Source organism: Arvicanthis niloticus, chromosome 5 (assembly GCF_011762505.2).
Source record: "Arvicanthis niloticus isolate mArvNil1 chromosome 5, mArvNil1.pat.X, whole genome shotgun sequence".
NCBI lineage: Eukaryota > Metazoa > Chordata > Mammalia > Rodentia > Muridae > Arvicanthis > Arvicanthis niloticus.
This window is the reverse complement of record NC_047662.1, coordinates 15,959,586-15,984,458: the sequence shown is the minus strand read 5'-3', so window position 1 is coordinate 15,984,458 and position 24,873 is coordinate 15,959,586. Positions and strand designations below refer to the sequence as shown.

At 48.9% G+C, this 24,873-nt stretch overlaps 1 protein-coding gene across 5 annotated transcripts; it reads right to left on the bottom strand.

Annotated features, from left to right (window-relative positions):
* Window positions 1–1,428: 1,428 nt before the first annotated feature.
* Window positions 1,429–24,609, bottom strand: Otud3 (OTU deubiquitinase 3). Of its 5 annotated transcripts, none has more exons than XM_034503365.2 (8): window positions 24,272–24,608; window positions 20,153–20,301; window positions 15,967–16,079; window positions 13,555–13,677; window positions 8,265–8,396; window positions 7,805–7,901; window positions 7,102–7,283; window positions 1,429–6,344 (listed from the first exon to the last, which is right to left on the bottom strand). In XM_034503365.2, the coding sequence occupies exons 1-8, from the start codon at window positions 24,487–24,489 to the stop codon at window positions 6,168–6,170; spliced, it is 1,191 nt and encodes a 396-aa protein (XP_034359256.1). In that variant the 5' UTR covers window positions 24,490–24,608; the 3' UTR covers window positions 1,429–6,167. The 5 variants fall into 5 exon arrangements, with proteins under 5 accessions (XP_034359256.1, XP_034359257.1, XP_076789994.1 ...); XM_034503366.2 differs by having other exon boundaries at window positions 24,286–24,425; XM_076933879.1 differs by lacking the exon at window positions 13,555–13,677 and having other exon boundaries at window positions 24,272–24,609.
* Window positions 24,610–24,873: the final 264 nt, after the last annotated feature.

Genomic DNA, 24,873 nt, shown 5'->3' with positions numbered 1-24,873 from the left:
TCTTAGCAAAGGCTGTTTCCAAATGCTTGCTTCAGTTGGAACTCTCTGTGGAGAGGGATGCCATACACAGTTGATACACACTAGACTGGTTCACTTGACCAGCTCCTTGGCTTCCCACCATGGGGGCAGGAGCATAAGTGGATGCCTGAGAGTCATTAGCCTTCAATGCCTTTGAGCTGATGTCCCCAAAGGCAAACAGATGAAGCTGAAGAGATGCAGCCTTAGTTCTGGAGGGCTGCTAGCTGCTGTGTCCTTAGAACACAATGCAGTCGAGCCAAGTCCACACACCCCAAGCACAGCACAGCCGTACTCAGTGTGCCTCGTGCCTCAACCTCACTGGGGAAGCACAGAATTGCTCTTCTGAGGAGCTTTGATGAAACGTTTCCAATCTCCCTCCCAACTTGAGTATTCCAGGCATACCCTCCCTTAAACCCAAGGGGGCTTTGTTCACCTTGGTCCTTTGCTGGAGAGCGTCTTCCCTAGCTCTGTATCCACCTCTTACCTCACGCACAGACCACTAAATTTCCCTTGATTTCTGTGAATTCCTGAGCCATCTGCTCAGCCTTTTAGGTCCTGTTTTGTTTGGGGATTGGGTCCCTTTATTGTTCTGTTTTTGAGACAGGGTCTCACCTCAAATTTGCAATATAGCCAAGGATGACCTTGAACTTCTGATTCTCCTGGGCTTACGATATGTGCACCTCCATGCTGTTTATATGGTGCTAGGGATGGATCTTAAGAGATTCGTGGGTGCAAGGTAAGCACACAACCCACAGACCTGCATCTCCACAGGTTCTCGTGGATCATAGTTATGTGTCTGCTTTTGTCTCTACACCTTTAGTGAACAGGGTCTCCAGCTGTTTCCAAAGACCCAACAGTCAATAGTTGCAGATGTTTGGGGTGAGTGAATAAAATGTATACAAGCAATCCTCAGATCCCTCTGCCACAGAGTCGGGCCAGTTTCAGATGAGGTGCAAAGTCAGAATCTCTGAAGCAGCTGGACCAGTCTCCATTCTCTGCACTGCGGGCCCTCAGTACACATCAGTGTAGTCTCAGAGAATCCATTTTCCAAGCAGCCCAGGCAAAACTGGGCCAGAGCAGGGAAATGTATGAATTCTGCTGGCTGAGGCCAAGGGTACTTGTTCAAGTGCCTGAGGGGCATTGCAGGAGGAAGCCAGGCTGGTGGTGTCCTGAAGAGGGCGACTCTCAGTGTGACAGCCGACATTTAGATAGTCAGACATATGAGGTGCTGGGTATGTCTTGACAATGACCTGGCTGGCCATGAGACAGCCATGCTCCCCTGTGTTCATTCCTACCTCTGCCAGATCCTAAATGACTACCCGGCTGGGAAGGGACATTTCCCAACATGCTTTCTCAGCCCCCCTCACTTACCCAAGTGAAGCCAACAGACAACAATAAGCAGACCTGAACTTTGCCTTTAAACTAGAATTTATTGTTATACAAAATCAGTTCCAAAGATAAAGTGGCACGTCTTTGCGGCTTCTATTGCACCAAGTGTTGAGGAGTAAAAACACAAAAACATTTGGTTCTTAAAACAGTGCAGATAGCCAGGTACAGTACTTCAGTAAACAAAAAGGAAATGGTTGAGATGAACACATGCTGTGGAGAGACACAGCCCGAGGGAGATGGGCTCAAGACACCAGGAAATGGTGAGTTCTCATCGCCGCACTCTAGAGCTAAGGCAGACTTGCTGAGTCTAAGGGTCATAATCCCATGGAGACCTCAGACACCTCTAGACTGAAGCCAGAAGAAGTACAGTGCAATTAGAAAAGGGGAGAAGGCAGACACACTGGCCCTCTTCCTAGGGGGATGGACATACCGTCACTGTGACCAGGAGGGGGAGCGGGGTGCTGGGTGCTGAGCCTGACTCAAGGCCCGTCTCCCCTTTCCTGATCTTAGTTCTAGTAAGGGAGGCTGGGAGGGTAGCCACCATGGAAAATCCGCCCCGAAGAATAGGAAGACAAGAAGAGCCCCACACCAGCGGGGCTCAGGTTTCAACAGAGGGCTCTGTCGGGGATCAGAGCACAGGCTGACCAACTTCAATGACTGCCATGGTGCTGTAACAGGGGCCTGCAGGATGCTCATATGCAAGGATCAGAGCCAGACCCCAAAGGTTTCCTCTTGTGCTCAGGACAGAGTAAAAGGAGCCCTGGCCCACAGGTATGCCCTGCTTACTGTAAACTCACTGTGCAAGTGTGCAACTGTATGCAGGGGACAATATCCTCCGCACAGCTACCAGCCTTCTCCAGTAACCGTGAGGAGAGTCACCATTTCAACTGAGTTACTGAAGTGAGACTCTAGAGAGAACAGACTGAACAAACTGTCAGAACGTGACCTGGAACAGAGCTCTCTGAGCCCAGCCTCCAAGCGCAGGGGAGTTGCACCCTGCACTTCCACTTCCACTGCGCCCCCACTTACAGCAGAGGGGTGTGGTGGCCTCCCTCCACTCAATAGAAACCACCACCTGGGCCCAGCAGTCAACTGGGCCAAACAAACATAAGGCGACCATGGACCAGATGCCATGTGAGGAGGTGGGGAATGTTCCTGGGAAAGTGCCTCTTGGGGCCAGGCGCGGTGGCCCAGGCTTTGATCCCAGTGCTCACAGGAGGCAGAGGCAGGCAGATCTCTGAGTCTGAGGATAACCCGGCCTACAGAGCAAGTTCCGGGACAACTAGGGCTACACAGAAAGAGTGTCTCAGGAAACAACAACAACAACCACAACAACAACAACAGTCCCTCTGGGTCTGCTCGAGACAACCCTGGGTGTGAGCAGTCCCCAGCCTGGGAGAGGCAGCTGAAGCCCTGCACCTGATCTGGGCCTAGCGGTAAGAAGTGAGAAGCTGAAGTTGGGGCTGGAGATGGGCCCAGGAGGGCCACAAATGCCATGGCTCTGGGGAGGTGCCTCCTGTTTTTGCTCGTATCCTCTGCTTGGGGAGACTGAGTCCACTCTGCCTGGGGATTCAGGTTTCCTCTACCCAGCCGGATGCCCGAGCTGAACATTTCAGAGGTAAAGTAAGGGCACACTGTATGTTATCCTGGTAAAACCCAGGTAGACAGTAGTTCCTCAGACCGTGAAAGACTGAAGCGGAGCTCACTGAGCAGAGTGCACTGGCCAAGTCCACCTGACACCACCTGGTAACCTGAGCCACTGATGCCAGCCCCACCATGGCAGGGCACGCTGCTCCATTCCCCAGGGAAGTGGGCACTGTGCCTGAGCTACAGGAAGGTTCCCCACTGATACCCACCCCAGCTGCCCTGCAAGGACAGCCCACTTCACTTTCACAATCAAGATAGGATCGGAGGTGTTTTCAGAGCTCATGGAATAAAGTACAGGCAACCCTGATACACACTGAAGTGCCTCCCGCTGCCACAGTTTCTGGCCACACTTCACTTCCTCAAGATAGACGTTATTGTTGAAAACAGAATGAACTGATCTATCCCCAGCACTACCTCCTGGTGGGCTGTGCTATCTACAAGTCTAGCCTGTGCCAATTCATCTGCCTACAGTGTAAAGGTTCTGCCAACAATTTTTTTTAAAAATTTAACCTTAAATTATTCTTAAAACCTAGAAAACCTCTCTATACAGTATTAAGGCCAGTGAAGTACCATGAAGCACTGTGGCTTTCCTTTGTGGCCTCCTTATGAGTTACAATGACATTCTCAGGTAGCAGCCAGGATACAGCCAGGAGGCTGACAGTTCCCTTCCCAGGACAGCTTCTCTGAGAGCATCCAGACTGGAGGAACAAGTGTTAACCATCATCTCCCCAAAGCTTAATGCACTGGGTCTCACCCTGGCTGCCAATGAGGTAACTGTCAGGTACCCACTAACGTGGTGATGCAATGGACCATCCACCTCTCACTCCACGAGACTGAGGTAGTGAAACCCACATTCTGAGCCTGAACTGGGTGCAAGCACCCCATTTCCAATAATCAGCACATAGAAATACACCAACTGAAGCAGGAAAGCTAGACGGTGACAAGACAAACTTGTTTTGAAGAAAGTGCTACTGTGCTCCAGAAAGCAGAGGCTACTGCCAGGCAGGTAACCCAGAACTAGATGTAAATTTGTAAAGAAAGGTGTTCCTTTATGACTCCCCAGGAGCTCTGACACCCAAGAGACCCAGGGCAGCTAGCTTCCTCTGCCAGGTAAACAGCAGCTCTGGGAAGGCACTACTTGGGCTGCCGAGAGCAGCTCTGGGAAGGCAACACTACTTGGGCTGCAGAGAGATAGTCACAGCTTGGATTTTGAAGTGCTGGGGCTGGAAACCAGGCTTCCCATGCACGAGGCAAGTGGTCCACCATCAAGCACTGCTACCTACCCCAGGCCTGCCACTTCTGACTGCCAGTCCTGAGGTTTTGGTAAACAACCCTGACCTTTCTGCAAGGACCTGGCATTCTGCCATCAGGCAATACAAAGCTGGGAGCAGAGAGCTTTCATTCAGAGGCTGCCCAGGTGACTTCAGAGAACACTGGCTCCCAGAGGCAGCCGCATCCTGTCCGTTAGAGGGCAGCAACCACCTCCCTCCCTCCCTCACTTACTTACTGGGACTGACCATGCCATTTGCAAATCTGCACAGCACTGCGGTGTCCTGTACTGTAAGTAGGAAGCAACACAGCATCCTGGGAGAGAGTCCAGGACACTTCAGGTGTTCCAAACACAAAGTTCCAAAGCTAAACAGACAATGAGAGGACATCATCACCCTGAAGACGCTCGCAGCCCACTCATCAGTCGACTGATGAACCCGAGACCTGCCCAGACAGTGGTGCCTGCGCCTAGATGCTTTTGTAATTTTCTTTTTGCCTTTCTTTAGTGACAAGAAATAACTTATCTTTTGACCCAGTGTACAGGATTAGTCCAAATACTAGGTTCCCAGAGGACATCGACTTTGGTCATGGATGTTCATCCAACACATGACAGTTTAATGTCCACATAACCTAGGCTGTGGAACGGCACCTCTGGTGGTGCAGGTTCTCTCCCCCTTCTCCCCTGCCATCGAGCTTAGCCACAGGCAGCCTCCTCAGCCACTGCTATACTTTCTCCACTACCAAAACCCCAAATAAAGTTTAAATTTAAAAAAAAACAACCCTCAGCATACCTGTTTATAAGATTCCCCCCACCTCACAGGTAGGGAGTGAAATGGGACCTTTCATTCTAACCCTAGCTAGCCTATATAGCCCAGGCTGGCCTCAAACTTGAGGCAATCCTGCCTCTGCATCAGTGCTGGGGTTACAGGCTTGGCTTGAGCTAGCATGCAAGCTACACTATGGGACCTCACGCCATCTTCATGTTAAGAAAGCTTACAGCCTGGGAGATCAAACAACCAGCCATTTCTCTGTAGGCATCTTTCTGAATCTAGCATAACAAAAAGAAAAACTATAGGTACTTAAGATGTAAGCATAGAAAACCTTATTCCTGTAGCCTGCTGCCATAGAACATTCTTCCAAGGCAGAACTGAAGAGCCCCAGCTCCCCCCTGCACAGCAAGAGACTCAGCCTGCACTTCTAAGCTCAGAGGTATGCCATAATCAGTGCCACTTCTCCTAACTGTCCCCAAGTCCCCTGCACTAGCAAACCCAGGTCTCACCCACAGCCAGGCACATGCACCACGTGGCTGGAGAGGGGAGAGACACCCACACTCTCTGAGAGGATATCAGAGACAGGAGGGAGAGAGATGGCCGTGACCTCCCTAGCTGCTGTGAGCTACCCATCCTGTCCTACCACTGACATGTCCTAGTGACCTGTATCAGAAGCAAATCAAATCTCAGCACACTCCTGAGCTGGGAAACCAAGACACTCATCCTGCTTGAAAAAGAGAGAAACGAAGGGCGTTGTCACTGAAGATTTCTAATGATTGTGCTGAATGACTTCAAGAATAATTACAAGGAACCCACCCCACGCATCAAAGGAAGAGCCTAGAACCACCACACTCTGACACGCAAGGCAAACAAAGCCTTCCTGCCCCAGGGCCCACCAGAAGGTGAATGGTGTCACCACACTGTCACACAACAAAACACAGGACAGAAAGAGGCAGCTTGGAGGACACTGGCTGCTGTAGGCGTGTGGGTGCCTACATTGTCTCGTCCTCAGAGGACACGGAGCTGGGACGCCTTGTCTGCAATGCACACCCTTCACCGCTCAGGGCCTGAGAGTCAGATGTTCAGAGCAGCGAAAGTCTTCACCAAGGTGACCTGAGTGTTCTCGTCCGCTTCACTTCTGCTTGTGTCTCTGCTGCTGTTTCTGTTCTCCAGGGCTTTGAGGCGGTGCCTCTCCTCCTGACGTTTCTTCTTCTCCAGCCGCTGTTGTTCCCTCCGCTGCTTGTTTGTGACCTGGAATAGGCGGGAGCCATGTGGGTCTCTGGGGCTGCAGGACTCTGGGCCCAAGAGACCAGATGATTTCTTTTCCCGTACTGTTCAAATATACTTTGAAATTTATGCTCCCTTCCTGAAGCTCCAAATAAAATCAATCCTCTTCAGAAACCAATCTAACCCTGACCCACAAAGACAGTGTCCCTAGTCCAGCAGCCAATGGATTTCGCAGGGGCCTAGAGACATGTTCTCCATCATTTAAGACCCTAGATAACTGCAATAAGACCCCAGACTGCACCATCGTTTTCTGCACATTAAGTGGTAGTCCAGCTCAGAACATCTGCCTTTATAGAGCTTTCACCTGAGGAGACTATTGGCATCACAGGCACTCGCTGGAGCAGGGGGCAGGGATGCAGGTATCTATCTGACAGGTTACCAAGAGCCTCACTCACTAGAGACACGCCCTCCATTTCACACATTTCACCTGGGCGACTCCATGCTAGGAAATAATGCAAAGCACAAAGATCTCCACACAAAGCCATTTACTACAGACAATACAAAGACACCTGTGCCCCTCAGCAGTAACACCAGATGGAAGAAGGCAGCTATGCTTTGGCACAGAGAGGGTGGGCACACCCTTCTGCCGTCTGCGTCTTAGTGTGCCTGCCCCCAGATGCTCTACAAGATCTACTTCCATCCATTTAGAAAAGGGCACACTAGGGTGAGGTCCTCCTTCCCACCCGGCATGGGCATGCATGGGCCCCTACCCCGCCCATACCTTTGGGAGCTGGCTCTTGCGTGCTTTGTTCCCTTCAGCAGGGCTGGCTCGAGCCTCACTGGTCTCCATCCTGCCTTCATTTCTGCCCTGATTTCCAGAGAGTCTGGAGCCGCTGCCTGCCTCCTCACACAAAAGGTCACGCTGCTTCACTCTGTCACCAGGCTCAAGGTTCTTCTCTGCATCTTCCAAAGAAAGGCACTTCGTTAAAACCAGGAACCCAACAGTTACACAAAGCAACTGCAGTTAAATGACTCCAAGATCACCAGGTCCCCGTATCCCCGTCATTTTCAAAGCCAGGTTCCTTGAGATGGAACCGACTCTCACATCAAGGAAGGCCGCAGGAAGAACACGGAAAGCCCTGGCTAGCTGCAAGGCTCACAGCCAACTTTCTGCCAGCAGGCTTTGTTTTCTTAGATAAACTTTCTAAAGATAATTTTTAGGGATAAAGTATTCATTTGTATCCCAAATCTAGAAACACCACGTGACCTAACTAACCCTATACTGTCCGACACAGTGGCTGCTAAGATTTAAATGCATCAACACTAGGCAGCGCTGCTGCTTGTCCTGACTGACAGACGCTCACAGCACCTGAAGGGGGCAGATGGACAGAGTGGACACTACAGCAATCAGAACTGTGAACAGCATCTGAGGGAGTGCCAGCGTAACCCTTGCAGCTTATCCCAGGTCTCAGTCATAGACTTACTGTTTCTTGTCCCCTGATTCATCTGAAGCATGGCGATTATTGCAGATTCAGTGTTGTAATTTTCAGCTTCCAGATTCTGGACTATTAAATTAAAGTCCTATCAAAGAAACAGAGAAACACTTAGGACTGTGGCTTGTGGGTGCTCCAGAGCTCTGCCTCATCAGCTTGACACATGTGAACACAGAGCAGAGGAACTGACAAGGTTCCAAGCCCTCATTTACCAAGAACATCAAGTCCAAACAAGGCAGCAGCCATGTCAATGCATCTATAAATACGCTGTCTTTATAAAGCTAGACCTTTACTCTAATAAAGGGCAAATCTTCTCAGAAAAGATGAAACCTACCAAACACGGGAAATGAGTTAGTAGCTCTCCAGTACCTTGGGCTCTGGCAGGGCAGCTCTGACATGGCAGCACCTGAGCATCCAGCTGTGAGGCACAGCTGCAGGGAAGGGCACTAACCGTGCATCCAGTTGCATTGCCAACTTTCTGGACAGCATCTTCCATATCATCCCTCAGGCCATCTTCAACATCCACCCCTTTTGTCTTCATCTTCTCTGTTTTATTTGTTCTATCTTGATGAAGCATCTGGAACTAAAAGAAACATAACATAGGAACCAGTGCTCCAGCAAATCCCATTCAACTCTCCAACCCAGGAAGACAGTGAAGCACAAACCATTGAAACCTACAAGGAAGCATTCACACTGAAGAGACCGCAGTGGCTACAATTACCTACAACCTGAGAACCCAGGGCACAGCCCTGAGGATGGAGGCTGGGAGCGACCACGCAGCAGCAGCAGCAGGGCACCTGCAGTGCTTGAGCAGCGACAGCGAGCCTGGCAGCACATATTGCCTCTGCTTGCTGTGTACAGAGGACTGTCCCTATGTTCACACCTGTTGAGCTTCTCAACTTATAATGCTAGCCTTGAAAACACATGGACCCAGCTCTCATCTGGTTGCCATGTTCTCTGATTACCAGTACACTCTGAGCACCTGTGAGGCACACCACACTCCCTGTCAAAGGCTTCCGCACTACAGTGCAGTTCACTCCAGGCACAAAGGCCTCTGTGACAAAACCCAAGTCAGAACTCTAACCCCCACACACCCTTTGACAACACAGCCACCATCTCCTTCTGCCGCCCATCAATAAATGGGCATGAGCGTTTCTGTACTTTGCACTAAAACTCTAAGTGGAGTCTGGCTGTGGGGATTATGTCCCTGACAGTCTCAACACAAAGCAACTATTGAGAGACCCTCTGGTAATGAGCACCCTTTTCCACCCTCTCAGCCCAGGAAGTTGGCCACATGTGAGATACAGGTCAATAGAGATGTTATCTTCAGTGGCCACCTACTAGAAAAAAACTAAAGGTCTCCCAACACGGTACTGTGATCACTGTGCCCGCCCTCAGGCTGCGGCACCACTGCACTTAGAAGCTAGCACAGTGAAGGTTTACCGACATCAGCACCAATGGATAGACAGTTCAATTTTATCAGCTGATGCACAAAAAACAACAGAGGTTCTGGGATAAATAGGAAAAAAGAATCCACTACTTAGACAAGATAATTCTGTACCCTCCAAAACAACCAACAAACCACCATGAAAATCCATAGCAACCACAGCACAAGTATAAAAATGTTGACATGTTATGTATTTGGTAAGAAGCTAGTAGCCAGAATCCATAAAGAATGTTTAAAGCTAACAACAAAATGACAGCCCAATTTCTTTTTTAAAAAATGGCAAAAAAAAAAAAACCCAAACAAACAAACAAACAAACAAAAAAACCTGTGAGTCCCCGCCTCCTTCCAATTTGTCAATCAGATAAGAGCTCACTGCTGTTCCTGCTGCCAGCACACCTTTGCTCGGCCATCATGGAGTCTAACCCTTAGAAGCCTTAAGTCCCAAATTGAACACTTTCTTTTAAAAGTTGCCTTGGCCACTGTGTTCTATCACAGCGACAGAAACGTAAGCACGGCAGTGCGGCACACTCACACAGCTGAATGTCATCGTTAAGAAGCACTGTCACATGCTACAGCATGGCTGAATCTCAAAACACCATGCTAAGTGAGAAAGGGCAGAGAGCAAGGGTCAGATACAGGATTCCACTCATGGGTAGAGGAGCAGCGTTTTGTTGCTGTCTGTGAGGCTTTCTCTGGGGGTGATGAGGGTTTGGAGCCACGAGAAGACATGGTCAAGGGCCTCGGGGTGTCCAACTGTGGCGGAGGCTATGTATGAAGTGACTCAATTCATGGTAGGTTAATTTTATCTCAATGCTTGAGAGAAAAATTCTATAGAACCTGTGACTGAGTCAAAGGGTTTCATCTGAACAATGACCAGCTGGGAAACATGAACAGAAAAAGATACACTTCTATATTCTGAGCACATGAGAGGTAGAAGCAGGAAGATCAGATATCTATCTTCAGCTACATATAAAATTCAAGGTTAGCCTGAGCTATGTGAGACTCTGCCTCAAAAGCAAAACAAAAGGCAGAAGGCTGAGCAATTAGGAGCACTGACTGTTCTTCCAGAGAACCCAGGATTGGTTCTCAGCACCCACAACCATATGTAACTCCTGTTCCAGGGAATCCAATGCCCTCTTTTGACTTCTGAGGGAATCAAACACGTACTTGGTACAGACATACACTTAGGCACAACACCCATTCACACAGAATGAAAACCAACACAGAGGAAGTGGTGAGAGGAGCTAGAGAGGTGACTGAGCAGGTCCCAGCATGTACACCGGGTGCTTGAAACCACCTGTTAGCTCCAGCTTCAGAGGGTCTGACACCCTGATTCCTCAGGTGCCTTCACTCTTGCACATATGCACTCAGACAGATATACATCAACACATAATTGAAGATTTAAAAAATACATCTTTAAAAAAAAGATTCCAGTTTTTTAAAAAGGCAAACCATTTTTAAAAAGAGGAAATCATAAACAAAAAAAAAATAGCAAGTAAAAAACTACCAGATTTTACAACAGACTTGCACTAATGAAAACAGCCGGGTGTTAACACACAGAGGCCAGAGGAGCAGAACCACCCAGCTAAAAGGAGACACAAACACATATGGGGATGTGTGTACAGCCAATATGGATCTTCACCCAGGGAGGAAGCATGCACAGTGCAGACAGTCTGGCTGCATGAGGCAGGCATAGAGGACAGATAGCTGAGACCTCACCTCACATCCTCACAAAGGTAAATTCCAAATGGACCAAGATTTCACGTAAGACAAACTGGGTCTGGTGTAGGGATCAACACCTGTAATAACTCTACTACTGGGGGGGGGGGTAGGGGGGGCGGGTCACAGCACGGGGGGGATCAAAGTCAGCGTAGGGCTATCCAGGGAGACCTTGCCTCAAAAACTAAAAGTTAAAACTAAGGATAAACAAACATAAAAATAAAATACAACTATAAGTCAGGCCTGGTGCACGTTTTTCAGTCCAGCACTCGGGAGGCGGAGGCAGGCAGATCTCTGAGTTGGAGGCCAGCCTGGGCTACATTGTAAGTTCCAGAAAAGCCAGAGCTAAGCAGAGAAAACAAAAATGTAATTATAAAAGCATTAAAGCAGCTGTGGCTCACTCGCTAACCTCAGAGCAGGAAAGGCCATTCTAGTTATGACTTAGAGACAGTAAGGAACCACTGTTAGGGCCAGGAGATGTCAGCGTTTCACAGCAGCTACCAGCATCTTTGATAACTAGCACCACTAAATAAAACATTCAAGGAGGAGGACAGGAGGATGGGGGGAGGGACGGAAGAGAAGAATGAACATAAAAAGTATTGATAAATTTACCTAAAACCCCAAAACCTTTCACCAGCAAAGACCACAGCAGACAGAAAGACAGAAGTAACAGACTAGGAAATACCTATACCTTCCCACAGAAGCAGTCCCCTAACGTATGACGCTCCTAAAAGCATTAGACATAAAGACAAAAATGAAGAACAACAACAACAAAAAAATGCAGTTCACAAAAAAGGAAGGACCCAGTAGGTCTTAAACACAGGGAAGGTGCAGGCTGAGTAATGACAAAATGCTCACGAAACCACGATGAGCAGGGCTCAGCAGCCAGGTGTGTGCACACACGGGCTGCTCTTGCAGGGACCACATGGCAGCTCACAACAACCGGTAACTGCAACTCCAGGAGATCTGATGATGTCTTTGTCTGGACTCTAAGGCACCCGTGTGTGTGTGTGTGTGTGTGTGTGTGTGTGTGTGTGTGTGTGTGTGTGTGTGTGTATGCGCGCGCACGCGCGCGCACGCTCGCACTAAAAATCCACTATGTTAAAAATCAAAAAAGACTTTTCCCTTATCCTGACAAAGATCAAAAACTTGATTTTTTTTTTAAAGGTGTGGCAGCCAGGTGGTGTAATGCATGCCTTTGATCCCAGCACTGGAGAGGCAGAGGCAGGGGGATCTCTGAGTTCGAGGCCAGCCTGGTCTCCAGAGTGGATTTCAGAGAAACCCTGTCTCAAAAAAACTACATACATACATACATACATACATACATACATAAGAAAAAATTAAAAGGGTATGTTAAGAGCTATACACTACAAGTTAGAATGCAAACTGAAGACAGTGACCTGCATCCTGCAGTCAGGACCCAAGTGATAGGGAAACATGTTTCAAAACACCTTGATACACGGAAGGCCCTGGATTGATTCTGAAGAACTGAGCTACACGTAAGACACGATGAATTGCCTCTAACAGCATGGGCTCGAAGGCATCGATGAGGGATGATGTCAGAGACTGCTGACAGCTGAAGATGGATCCGCACAGATCCTTCACACGCAACCTTCAAAAAGATTCAGGAAGTCTTTTGTGTATTGATATGAATTAAACTCCAAGATGTATTAAGTGTAAAGAGAATGTGTGAAGGGTCTGAGTACTTACAAGATGCTACAGCTTGCGCTGAAGAAAGGGTAAAAATAGCAGACATGGGCTGGCGATAGCTCATTTGTTACAAGTGTTCCCTGTGTAACCAGGAAGACCTGAATTTGGATCCTACCAATAAAAAGCTAAGCATGGCCCAGGGCAGACCTGACCCCCCAGCACTGTGGAGGTAGAGACAGGAGGACTGCTGGGCCACACCAGCTACTAGTCTAGGCAAAGCAAACAAAAATCCCTTGAAAGTCTCAGAATCAGAATATCTGCCTCAAAAGGATAAGGCGGAGTTAACAGGACACTCGATGCCTTCTCCGGCTTCTGTGTGTACACACAGGCGCATGCACCCACATACTCATGAGCACATAAACCACAGTCACACACAGACAGACAAGAGGGTTTGGGAAACAAAGCCATAATAATGCAACCTCACCCATCCTTTAAGTACTAAGTGACAACACGAAGTCTACTGAGGGGAACAACAGAGAGCTTGCATCTGTGTAGCTCTGACCACCGGTGCCTGCTGGAGGAGGGTATCACCTCACTAGAATGTAAGAACCATGTTTAGTTTTTACATTTGTGTGTGTGTGTGTGTGTGTACATGCTCACACCCATGCCATGACCCTGTGTGCATCTCAGAAGACATCTTGTAGGAGCTGATTCTTTCCTTCTACCATGTGGTTCCTAGGATGGAACCCAGCTTGTCAGGCTGGGCAGCCAGTGCCTCTGATACCTGAAATATTTTAGCAATTGGATCGAAAGCTCCCTGAGAGCACTTTTCATGAACGACAGCTGGCCCATGGTACTTAGCTGAAGGACACAGCTCGGTGCCTGTTTCCTACAGGTCTGAAAGCAGGAGCTGGGCTTCACTCACATCGGTTAGGAGATGAGCCGGCGCTTCTGAGTTGTCATTGATCCTCCGGACGCTGTCATAGTGTTCACCGTACCGGTATGCGATGTGGAGCTCTCTCGCACTGCTTTTGTCTGTGCCTCGAATCTGCCGGACACAGAGAAGATCTGGAGGGTGGGCCTGTGGGGGAGTCGGGGCCTGCAGGCCCTACACAGACAGACACAGCTCTGCTAGGACTCTAGTTCCTGAGCTCTCAGCCCCAGGAACATTTGCCAACATGCAAATGAATCTATTTGGAAGAGAATAAGAAGCCAGGGGCAGGCCTGCAGTTAAGTCCTAAAATTAAGTACCTAGCCTCTTGAGTGCTCAGGCTCCTTCCAATGGGAAGACTCAGAAACAGACCCAGATGTGCTATGCCTGAAGCTCAAACAGTTTGAGATTATCCTTGAAGAAAAGAAACAAAATGTCAAGTATAAGGTTTATAGACCCTCTTGAAGACCTTAAACTGGAACCATGCAAACGGGCCTGAAGTGGCTCATTACCTATAGTAAACACACCTTCCTTTTCTGTCGGTCAGTGACAGTTACAAGCAGCAACAATCTTAAAATCTGCTACTCACACCAGTTCCACGACAAAACTCTACAGAAGAAACCATACTAGCACACCATGTAGACCTGTACATTGGCCACAAAGTGTTTCATCTCAACTACATCCTAGGACACAAGAACCAAAATCCTCCCTAAAATCATGCAAAAACATACAAAACTAGGTGCCAGCCTGGGTAGATTACCCCAAAACGACCATGTCACAGAAACGAAAATAATTCCTACAGCCCCCCCAGTAACTGTGCTGCCATTAAAACTCCAACATACCCACTCTTCTTGTTTTCACTCCAAAGTCCCAGGTAATCTGAGACAATTGTTAACTTAAACAGAATTCATTGTGCAAAACCAGCAAGTCCACGGGACCACACAAACCCCATGCAGACCCGTGAGAGTGTCTGTAGACCGTCTAGATCTGATAGACAATGCTCCGAATGGACATTCCACACAGTGGCAGCACTGTGTGTTGTCTTCACATGACTGAGTTCCTAAACATTACTAACTGTACTAACAACATATGTATGTTATGAGCACAAAGCAACTAGATTAGTCAGCAAAATTGCTAGGCGCCACGTCTACCAGCTGTCGCTGCCAGGCCTGCTGTGTGCTACATTATACGTGGAAACTGCTCACAGAAGAGCATGCCAACGCAGGAGACAAGGAAGGTCTCCGTATCCATGCTGAGTCTGAGCCAAGTCATCATTAATTCAAGAGCTCACAGCCGTGACTGCATCACCAAGCAGGTAGAGCCGTGACTGCATCACCAAGCAGGTAGAGCCGGAGGAGATAAATTTGTTTTAAATATATAGTTTCATTGTTTTGCAAGTCATAAGCCAGAACACTACAGAAAGAATTGGAAAAAGGTAAGAATTGGGGCAATAAAGAAACGTAATGGTTATCTGTAGGGAAAGCAGAGGGTGGCTGCCCAAGTGTCGGGTAAATGGCAGACACTCGCTAAAAATGTTACCAGTCACAATCCCAGTCAGTGTGACCCTGGTGACCTTACTCACCTGCAGGGGCTTTTCTGAATTTCCTAGTTTTTCTTCACTTAAAACATTTTAACTTTCTAAATAAGACAAAGTTCAAAATGGTGACACAGAGCAGCTGGTCAGAGAAAGCACGGGCCATGTGTGGAACTGAGCTGCAAAGTGACAGAAACCCTCTGAATTCTGGGAGAATGACTCAGGGAGTGGGGTGCACAGTGGAGATCGTCTGGCTTCATGACTGACAGGTGAGGTTAACGCAGGATGCAAAGAGAAAGTGAAGGAGTTGAACGGACACACACTTCACAGCGGAAGGTGTGTGGCTTAACATGTCTCAGCCTGGAGCAAACACTTGCCATAAAATACTTACTGTAGAAAAAGCAGAACAAAGAAATCAGGCTGAATGAAAAGTAGCACTCTGCTGATCAGACAACACGTCTCAGTCATCACAGCCAGTGCAGTCGTTATAATGGACTTTATGACGCTTCTCTACCCCTAAAAATCACACACATCAAACCACAGGAGATGGACATACTTCAAAGTTACAATTTGTATTTATATACCAAGATAGTTTAACAGAATTATCTGAAGTATTTCCACACTAGGTTCTGTCCCTAAATTACCCACGCAGCTGACTGTTGAGTAATGTCCCCAGCATCGTAAACTACTTCCCATTCACACTCCAGAGCCATTTGCGGCTAGCACAGGGGTAGTTCCAAATCCCACAAGATCCCTTCTTCAGGCTCATGGTCCACGCTATTCTCTGGAGGTCAGCGTCACAAGTGAAGCCCATCATCTAAAGGACATGCCCAGAGCTAACTTATAGGTAAATTCCTAACCAGGTGACCTACCTGCCACAAGGGGGCGTTAAGCTGGTGGATCACCACATTCAACTGATGGTTTCTTGCAAAGGCTACAATTGCATCATTGCCAGCAAAAGTACCAGGCTTTGCCAAACTGGCCACTGCATGGAAACAGGAAAGAAAAATGAAGTCTTTATGATGGAAAGAGCAAATGCAAACATGGTGGGTATTTACTCAGCGGCAAGCGGTGAGCAGCAAGAACACACACACATCTGCGAAGTCCATCAACTGTCAGTCTAGGAACTTAGAGGTGAACGACACGCAGGGTGTTTGTCATCAGCAAGGATCTGCTGATTAGTTCCTTCAGTCAGTGCTGCATGCTTCTGATCTGCCCAGCTATATAAGAGACATGGTGTGCAAACCACGAACAGTAACAGCGGCAGTGCACACCAGTGGACGCTGCAGGCGCGGGTCAAGCAGTTTTCTGGATTTCTCAGAAATCATCACTTTTAACCATCACAGCAGGGCTTTGGAAGGATCGTACACTCACCACTAGAAACAGGAACAAGCTGAGGTGAGGGCAGCTAAAACTAGCCCAAGGCCACAGAGCCTGACTTGGTGAGTGAGCTCTCACTCCCACAGCTGACTCCACAGCCCTGGCTAGTGGCCACTCTGTCACTCTGCCCAGATCAATCAGAATAACAAGGACAAACAATACTGATAAATGTGTGCTTCAGGGAATGGCTGCTCTGACCTTTACCCTAGGCTCTCACAAAGTAACCTCCAATCCTTTGGAATTTCCAAAGGAGAAAGGTGAGTGCTTGTGCATGACAGGCCCTAGGCTAGAGCTGCTAACAGACTATACATAGGGCAGCCATGTGCTACACACAAACACTCAAGTCTGGACTCTGAAGTTGCAGAAAGCAACTTCCAGCTGACAACACTGCTCTGTGCCATAACACAGAAATGCTAAGAGCATAAAACTTCCCTAGGACAACAAAGAAGCATTGTGCGAGGAACCTTCTGAGGCTGGCCTGGGTCTTCCCCTGTTACCTTTGTTGGGAAATCTGAAACCTGCAGGTGGGGGTCAGAATTTGCACAGCTGTGCTATGTTCATATCCTCGCTCCACATCTGAAACACACATGTGTGCACGCGCGCGCGCGTGTGTGTGTGTGTGTGTGTGTGTGTGTGTGTGTGTGTGTGTGTGTGTGTACACGCGCTGAGTACATGCATAGGGGAGGAGAGGGACGGGACGTGTGTCAGATGAACTGCCAGGATACTCTAAGGCCAAGTAGGAGTTAAAAGGAGCAGTGAATGACATTCCAAACAGAACCAGAGCTACTGTGGCTTGCACTGTCAGTCAGGAACCTGAGCCGCAGAGGTAGAGGGAGACAAAGATGGTGAGAAGTGAGAGAGAAGAGAGATTACAGATCACAAGTAAGTCCTCAGATCAATGGGAGCCACACAGATTTTGGAGGAAAACAAACTTACATCACAACTCTGACTGATCACAGGGCCATAGGCCAGTCCCACTGCACTGAGGGAAGTGGAACGGTCACCACACCCAAGTTTCAGAAGTGGTGGTCTAGCTGTATGCTGTGGCAAACATGGTGACCAAAGCAATCTGGAGGAGGAAGGTGCTTACTGCATCGCATGCCTCTATGTCAGTCCATTTACTGAAGGAACCTGGAAGCAGGCTCAGGAAAAAGATGCTTACTGGCTCATCTCTCAAGCAGCTCAGGACCACCAGCCTAGGGATGGTGCCGCCCACAGTGGGCTGGAACCCTCCTACATCAGTCAGCAATCAAGACAATCCCCCAACAGACATATCCACAGGTAAATTTGCAACTGAGGTGAGGAGCAGCCTCCATCCCCAGGTGACCCTACATTATGTCAAGTGACAATAAAAACTACCCAACCCAGGTGGTGAGAAGAGGAAACTGCTGAGGAAAACTGCCAAGACCCACGGAATGAGCAGGTGGGAGGAGATGGGGAGATGAGGCATTAGGACAGCTAGAGTTCTGATCTGGGTATCCATACAGATGGGGAGAGATGGTGCCGACTCTACAATGCCTCGGAACAGAGGGTGAGAATAATTCTGTAAATAGAGCCAAGTGCAAAGGTCACCAAGTCCTCACCACTTAACTGAGACATTCCCCTATGGATCCAGCAAATATTACAGGAATGCCTCCAAATGCCAGGTATGGCTGGATCTGAACAAAGACACTACACCTTGTCTCTGAAAAACTTACAGTCTACTAAGGCAGACAGACATAAAAACTGGCCCTGTGTTGGGTGATAAAGGCAGTGGGCCTGACATTCAACACTTTTCGTTTCTGCTCCTAAGCCATTTGTCACCTGTTTGATGCTCACGGTTTTACAAATCAGTACTCAGCCATGCAGTGACATTTCAAGAAAATACCTTTCACAGCTAAAGTGACCTCACACTGCAGCTGAAGCCTTGAGCTCCCTGTTGACACACTGATACACCCCAAACCCACTACAAGACCTTCCCTAAGGATGTCCAAGTGGAATTCAGATCAAATTTCATCCAAAGTAACACGGAAAAGTGACAGGTGTTTTTCATTCATTTACAGCCAGGCTGGTCTCAGTCTCCTGAGTGCTAGGACAAGTGTGCACTTGCACACCCAGTAACAGGACTCATGTTTTAAAAATCTCTCTCTCTCCTCTCTCTTTCTCTCTCTCTCACACACACAAACCTGTAAAATACTAACTCTGAAACTGCCTGCTCGAAAAGCAATCCCAGGGAGAGGGCCACCAGAGCTCAGTGACAGGTACCAGGTACACACTACCCACCCAGAGGTCCATGTGCCCGTTCCCAGTAAGGACTAATAAGGGCACTGGGTCACTGAGAGTGAACCCAGACATACCCCTCCCTCTGTCCTCCATGGATAGAGCTAAATCCCCTGGGTCTTCTTGCCCGAGTAAACTGGACTGGCCCATATCACTGCTGGAACTGCCAGTATGGAGAGCCTTCTCAGCACCCAGCAGCCTCTCCTCCTAGACTAGCTCCCATCCATTCTCAGTGTGGCCCCTCAGAACACAGAGACTACGTACGCTGCCTGACCCTGAGAAGACACAGATGTAAACCACATGGTGGAGATGCTGGTTGTGGGTGGGGATGCAGCTCAGCTTGGAGAGTGCTTGTTCAACAGGAGAGAGGCTATGAACCCCATCCCCGGCACTCATAAACTGGGTGTGGTGACATGGGTAACATCTGGGAGAGTCAAAAGGTCAGACTACACACACCCCCAAACCAAAAGGAAAATGGTATCTATAAAACATAAATTTGTCTGGGATAATAGATCCTTAGTAATAATTTGTCAACACTAACATTTGAAATTCATATATATTTTTGATAGATTTTTGGCAAATTAAGTTACAACTAATTAGAATCATTAAAATTAAAGCCAATGACTTGCCTCAAAAAGGGGCAGTGGAAGGGCTGTGTTTAGGTTTAGGGTGAGATGTTATCATGGGCTCGCCAATTTCTTTTTTCTAATTATAAATACATGATTTTTAAAAAACTACAGAAAACAATTAAACCTATCTATAGTTCCATCATCCTCAAACAGCTAACTTATTAAGAATTTAATTTTGTTACCTAATTTAATCTTCACACGTACACACAAAAAAAATCCTTCCAGGTGCTTTATTGTCTCCTTTTTTATAAAACTTTAAAAAGCAAGAAAAAACACCATAAAATGCAGCATCTTTGCATGCGTCTACCACACCATAAAATGCAACATCTTTGCACACGTCTACCACACCATAAAATGCAACATCTTTGCACACGTCTACCACACCATAAAATGCAACATCTTTGCACACATGTACCACCCACACGAGGACTGCCTAAAAAGTCGACTGTGTGCACAGCTTATCTCCCTACCCCACTGACAGAGGTCACAAACTCTGATCAGTCAGCATCATCTCCTTGTTCTGTCTCTTCTGTTTGGGAGGTGATGGGGGCAAGCCCCCTCTGGCTGAGCCACGCCCCTAACCATCTCTTATAGAAGGAGACATACATCTAAATCTATGGATTCCCAGTGGTACAGTTTGGGCTTATCACAGAATATGCAAGCAAAGTGTTTGTTGGGTAAATGAATGGCATCGTTTACATTAGCAAGCCCTGGCAGTGGGGGCTAGGTGCTGGTGGGCTGATTACCCAGCATAACTCCTGAAGGACCCAGGGTCCCACGGTGAACCTACCATGCTTCTCAAAGGGAACGTCATCTTCCACGAAGGGCTCAAAATCTTCACGCTGCCTTATCATGTAGTCCACAGTCTCCTGTCGGTGCTTAAGATGGTTCCTGGAATGGCCTTCCAACTGGTCACCCAGAGCTCTGAACAGGCAATTGCTGTCAAAACAGAGATGCTGGTTAAGATCTTTCAAAACCCGACTGAGTTCTTCTAACATGCCTGGCTGTCCTTACGTTCAGGGGAGGAGACACCTTGGCTGAGGGTGCTCTAGACTCCAGCCTTATCACCCACTTAGAGGCAGCAAATAAGGATTCTCATCCCTGTTTACCAGCTCAAAGAATAAAATAAAATTTTCTCAGGGCCTCAGTTGGTCCAGTGGTGGAGGTGATAACCAGTGCCTCGATTCGGGGCACAGAGCTCACACACCACTCCAGGCCTAAGGTCTAAAATTCTCAAATGATGTCACACCTACCCATACCCTTCTGAACCAAGCCTCACTAGAACTGCCCAGCTAGGACGTCACTCACTAAGTGCTTACTTAACAAACAAAACCAGCAGAAGTCTGCACCTGTCTGAGCTCTACCGAGAGCCGAGGAAGAAGCACCTGAGCATGCCAGGGAAAGACACAACCCCAGGCTCGCTCACCTTGTCACCAGGGAACAACGCCACTGTTAAGCGTCTTATTTGTTCTCTAAAATTAAAAATGCTAGTGACAGGGCTATCAAGATGGCCAGTGGGAAAAGTGTTGGGTCCAAGATGCAAACTCGGGCAACCTGGCTCTAGCCATGGCTCTCCCAAACATTAACACCAAATATTAGCTGGACTTATCCTGTGTGCAAGTAACGCTTTTCATCTGCCAGCCTTTACTTGAGCCCACTAAAGACTAACGTGTTTTTCTGGATTAACGGGATTATAAGACAGCAACAGAGGAAATATAACAACACAACAATGGCCTGGATTCCCTTAGGAAGCCCTGAAAACACTGAAGATGCCACCAAGCCCAGCATCAGGGCCCTCAGGGCCTCCCAGAGATCCGGCTGGTCCCACTACTGCAGGGCAGCCAGGCTGCTCAGGGCCCGCACTACGGACACCTGAGGTCAGTCTGGGCTGTGAGGAATGTCCTGCTCACTGTCAATCCTCGGGAACACCATTGGCCAAGGGCACCAGATGGCAGGACCACCTCCCTCCTCACCAGCTGTGACAACCAACAATGTCTCCAGGCAGTTCAATTGTCCCCTGGGAGGCAAAACCATCCCTGCTTGAGAAACACTGCACTTTAGGGATACACAGATGTAAGGTCCTGCATTACAGTTCAGAAAAACAACCAATTACAGAATGCTTCAAGGAACATGCCTGTAGCACGTCTCCATCTTGGGCCATTCGAAATGTAACTAGGCCAAAACAGAACATAGGAACTGGAAACTATTTTTTAAATTAGCAACATCACTATATCTTAGCCTAATACTACTCAACAAATATTAACACATAAAATAATCTAGTAGTCAGGCAGTGATGGCGCACGGTTTTAATCCCAGCACTCGGGAGGCAGTGGCAGACAATCGAAGTTCGAGGCCAGCCTGCTCCACAGAGTGAGTTCCAGGACAGCCAGGGCTACACAGAGAAATCCTATCTCGAGGAAAGATCTGTGACCCTTCCAAACCACCACCTACATGGGACACTTCAATGACGGAAGTATGACAGTACAACACTAGAGCAGCCAAGCCAGCCCGTGGATGTTACCCCAGCAAAGGTTTGTACACAGCAGGAGGCTAGCATGGAGCCACCTAACACTGCCCAACAACAGACTGGGAAGTGGCTAGCCTCTGCCCCTCACTTCACAGTGCTCCTACCCTGATTAAACTGCAGCATTCGGAGCTATCAGACACACCTGCTCTGGCCTTCTACCCGGTACTCATCCCACAGACACAAACTCCTCCTGTTACTTCATGAACCTGCTCCAGCACCTTACCCATGGAAATCGCTGGCTCTGCTGGCTGAGGAAGGGAAGGTCTTCCTTGGCACTTCAAGGCATGTCAGCTACTTCCTCTCAATGGTCCCTTATGAGGAACTATCAACCTGCTCCCTAATAGCCCAGGGGGCCTTGAGACCCTTCAGGGTATCTGTAAGCTCAGAACAAAGGCCTCTATCTTCTTCATCCTCACTCTCTCTTGTAAGTTACCTTAGTTCTCGGGACTCACTCCACAAGGTGGTGCAGGGCCCTTAATCCCAGCACTTGGGAGGCAGAAGCAGGTGGATCTCTGTAAACTGGAATTGGTCTACACAGAAGTGAGTTCCTGGACAGCCCAGAGCTACATAAAGAAACCCTGTCTTTAAAAAGGCTATTGTCTCAAAGCAGGATGGCTAATGGGTCCATGTCTGTATACTACTGTGTCTTTAAATATGGTAAATAGTAAGCTATGGATGTCTGCTTACTCCTCAGCAATTTTTCAGAATCAAAAATGCCCCAAAACCAAAATATAAGTGGCCTACCATTACATGCCTCCCTACTGTGTACCTACTGTATCTCAGCCACCATCCTGCTCTCAGCCCTCCACGCTAGCAATCTATGAGGAGTAACTGAAGAAATCTGCTTTCCTGGGGGAGGAAGGACAAAAGGGACACTCCCAAATTTCCTCAGAATCTCGCGGAAGTCCTCGTAGAAGTTAGGCTTGTGGTTCTCGAGCAATCGTGGCGTTCCCAGTTCCCCAGCCTATTTCTTTAATACAGAGAAACCATTCTCAGTCCGACAGATACAATCTAACCATTTGCAGAACCGCCATACCTGGGTCTACTGCAGTCAACTTTGATGCTTTTTGTTTTGTTTTTCGAGACAAGGTTTCTGTGTTTAACAACCCAGGCTCCATTTGTAGGCCAGGCTGGCTTCAGACTCAGAGATCCGCTGCCTCTACCTCCCCTGTGCTGGGTTTAAAGACATGCGCCACCTCGCCCACTTCACGTGATGGTCTGATGTCTACAGCAGTTTATGCTTCTACTGGAGCTGGGTAGCCTCCCTTGTTAGTTTTTAATCCCTGAAAACCAAGAAAGTCCTGAGTGCCTTCTATGACCCAAAAGCTGTCAGAGGTGGTAGCCGAATACAATTAAATTCTACTTGCAACTTAAGCAAAACACCTATCCAATTTGCCTGAAACTCTGAAGGCAGGAGAGATAAATGGAATTAATTTGTTAAGTCTTGATCAATAAAATTAGTGTATGATGTAAAGAAAACACTTTATGCAGAGTCGGAGGAACACACCTTTAATTCCAGCAGGCTATGCGTTTAAGGGCAACCTGGTCTACACAGGGGATTCCAGGCCAGCCCCAAAACTACATAGTGAGAAACTTTCTCAATGGGGGAGGGGGTGGAGAATGAGAGGAGGGGTGGGGGAAGAACAGGAACAAAGGAACTTCCCCCCCCCCCAATTTCTAACTAAGGCTCTCGAGGTTTCTTTGGTTTTGTTTTTTGAAACTCTGTCACTCTATAGCCCAGGCTCACAGCAATCCCCCAGCCTCAGTGCCACATCTGCCTTTGTAGACTCCTTAGCTGTATTCTACTCTTCCACTGCTCAACCTGACCATTCATCAAGGAGAACACACTAACAGTGCCTCTTGCAACAACACACCTCGCAGCCAGGCTCCCTCGGACCTGCTAACCCGTTCCTCTCCCCGTCTCATTACTCTTTTCCTTCTCTCTCCCCACGTTCCTGGACCCACGTCCCCGTTCCATTAAGTTGCTTTCCCTCGCCTTCCTCCGCTCTCAGTTTCCAGCAGCCACTCTTGTATCGGATTCCCCGAAACAGCTGGCCGGGGACTCTCATGCCTTTCACTTGGGGAACCCAAAGCGTGGGAAGCAAGCACTGGGAAGCTACCTTCAGCTCTCCACCCTCGTTATCCCAGTGCAGAAGGGGGCGAGGACAGCCAAGAGGGCCAGCATGACACCAAGTGGGACCTAGGTTCCTTCCCATTCGGCTTCATGACAGCTGCACCTCGAGGTCACCTCTCAGATCAGATGGGCTCGGACCCTCGGGGTACCCTGCTGCAGCGTTCCACCAAGCCTGGCCACTGCTTCCCTCTCGGCGACCGACCCTGCGCATCCCCAGCGCCGCTTCCCGCACTCCCGGCCCGCCTCACCCGTCCCCCGGCACCTCCCGCAGCTTCAGCCCCAGGGCCTGCAGCTGGTTGGCGAAGCTCACAAACTCTTCTTCGCAGCCGCTGCCGCCAGGCTCGGGCCGGTTCCGCCGCTCCTTGGCCAGCGCCCGGCGCGCCGCCCGCTCGTCCCGCTTGCGTTCCGCCTCGGCTCTGCGGCCGCCGCTGCTAGGCCGGCTCTTCGCCGCTTGCTTTCGGGACATGGCTGCGGCGGCACACGGCTTGCCGCGGAAGGAGCCGGAGCCGCAGAGCCCGGGGCCGCAGCCTCAGCCCGCCACCCGGCGGAGCGGCGCAGGGGGACGGCGCCTGGAGACAGCGGCGCGGCCACTGCGCCGGCGCGGTCGCCTGGCACCCAGGTCACGTGGCGGTAACTCCGCCCCCCCCGGAGGCTGGGCCGGTAGGCACCATAGAGAATGATGGGAGGGCTAGAGAAGCACCTGTCTTGGTTGGGTCTCTTCTGCCCTCTCGTGGTGGGTAGTGCTCAGTGAGGCGCAGTGGGACCAGACAGGGAAAGTCAAGGATGCCCGAGGATGTCAGAAGAGGAAGAAGCAAGAACAAATGCAAAATTTCGAAAAAGAAGGAAATTA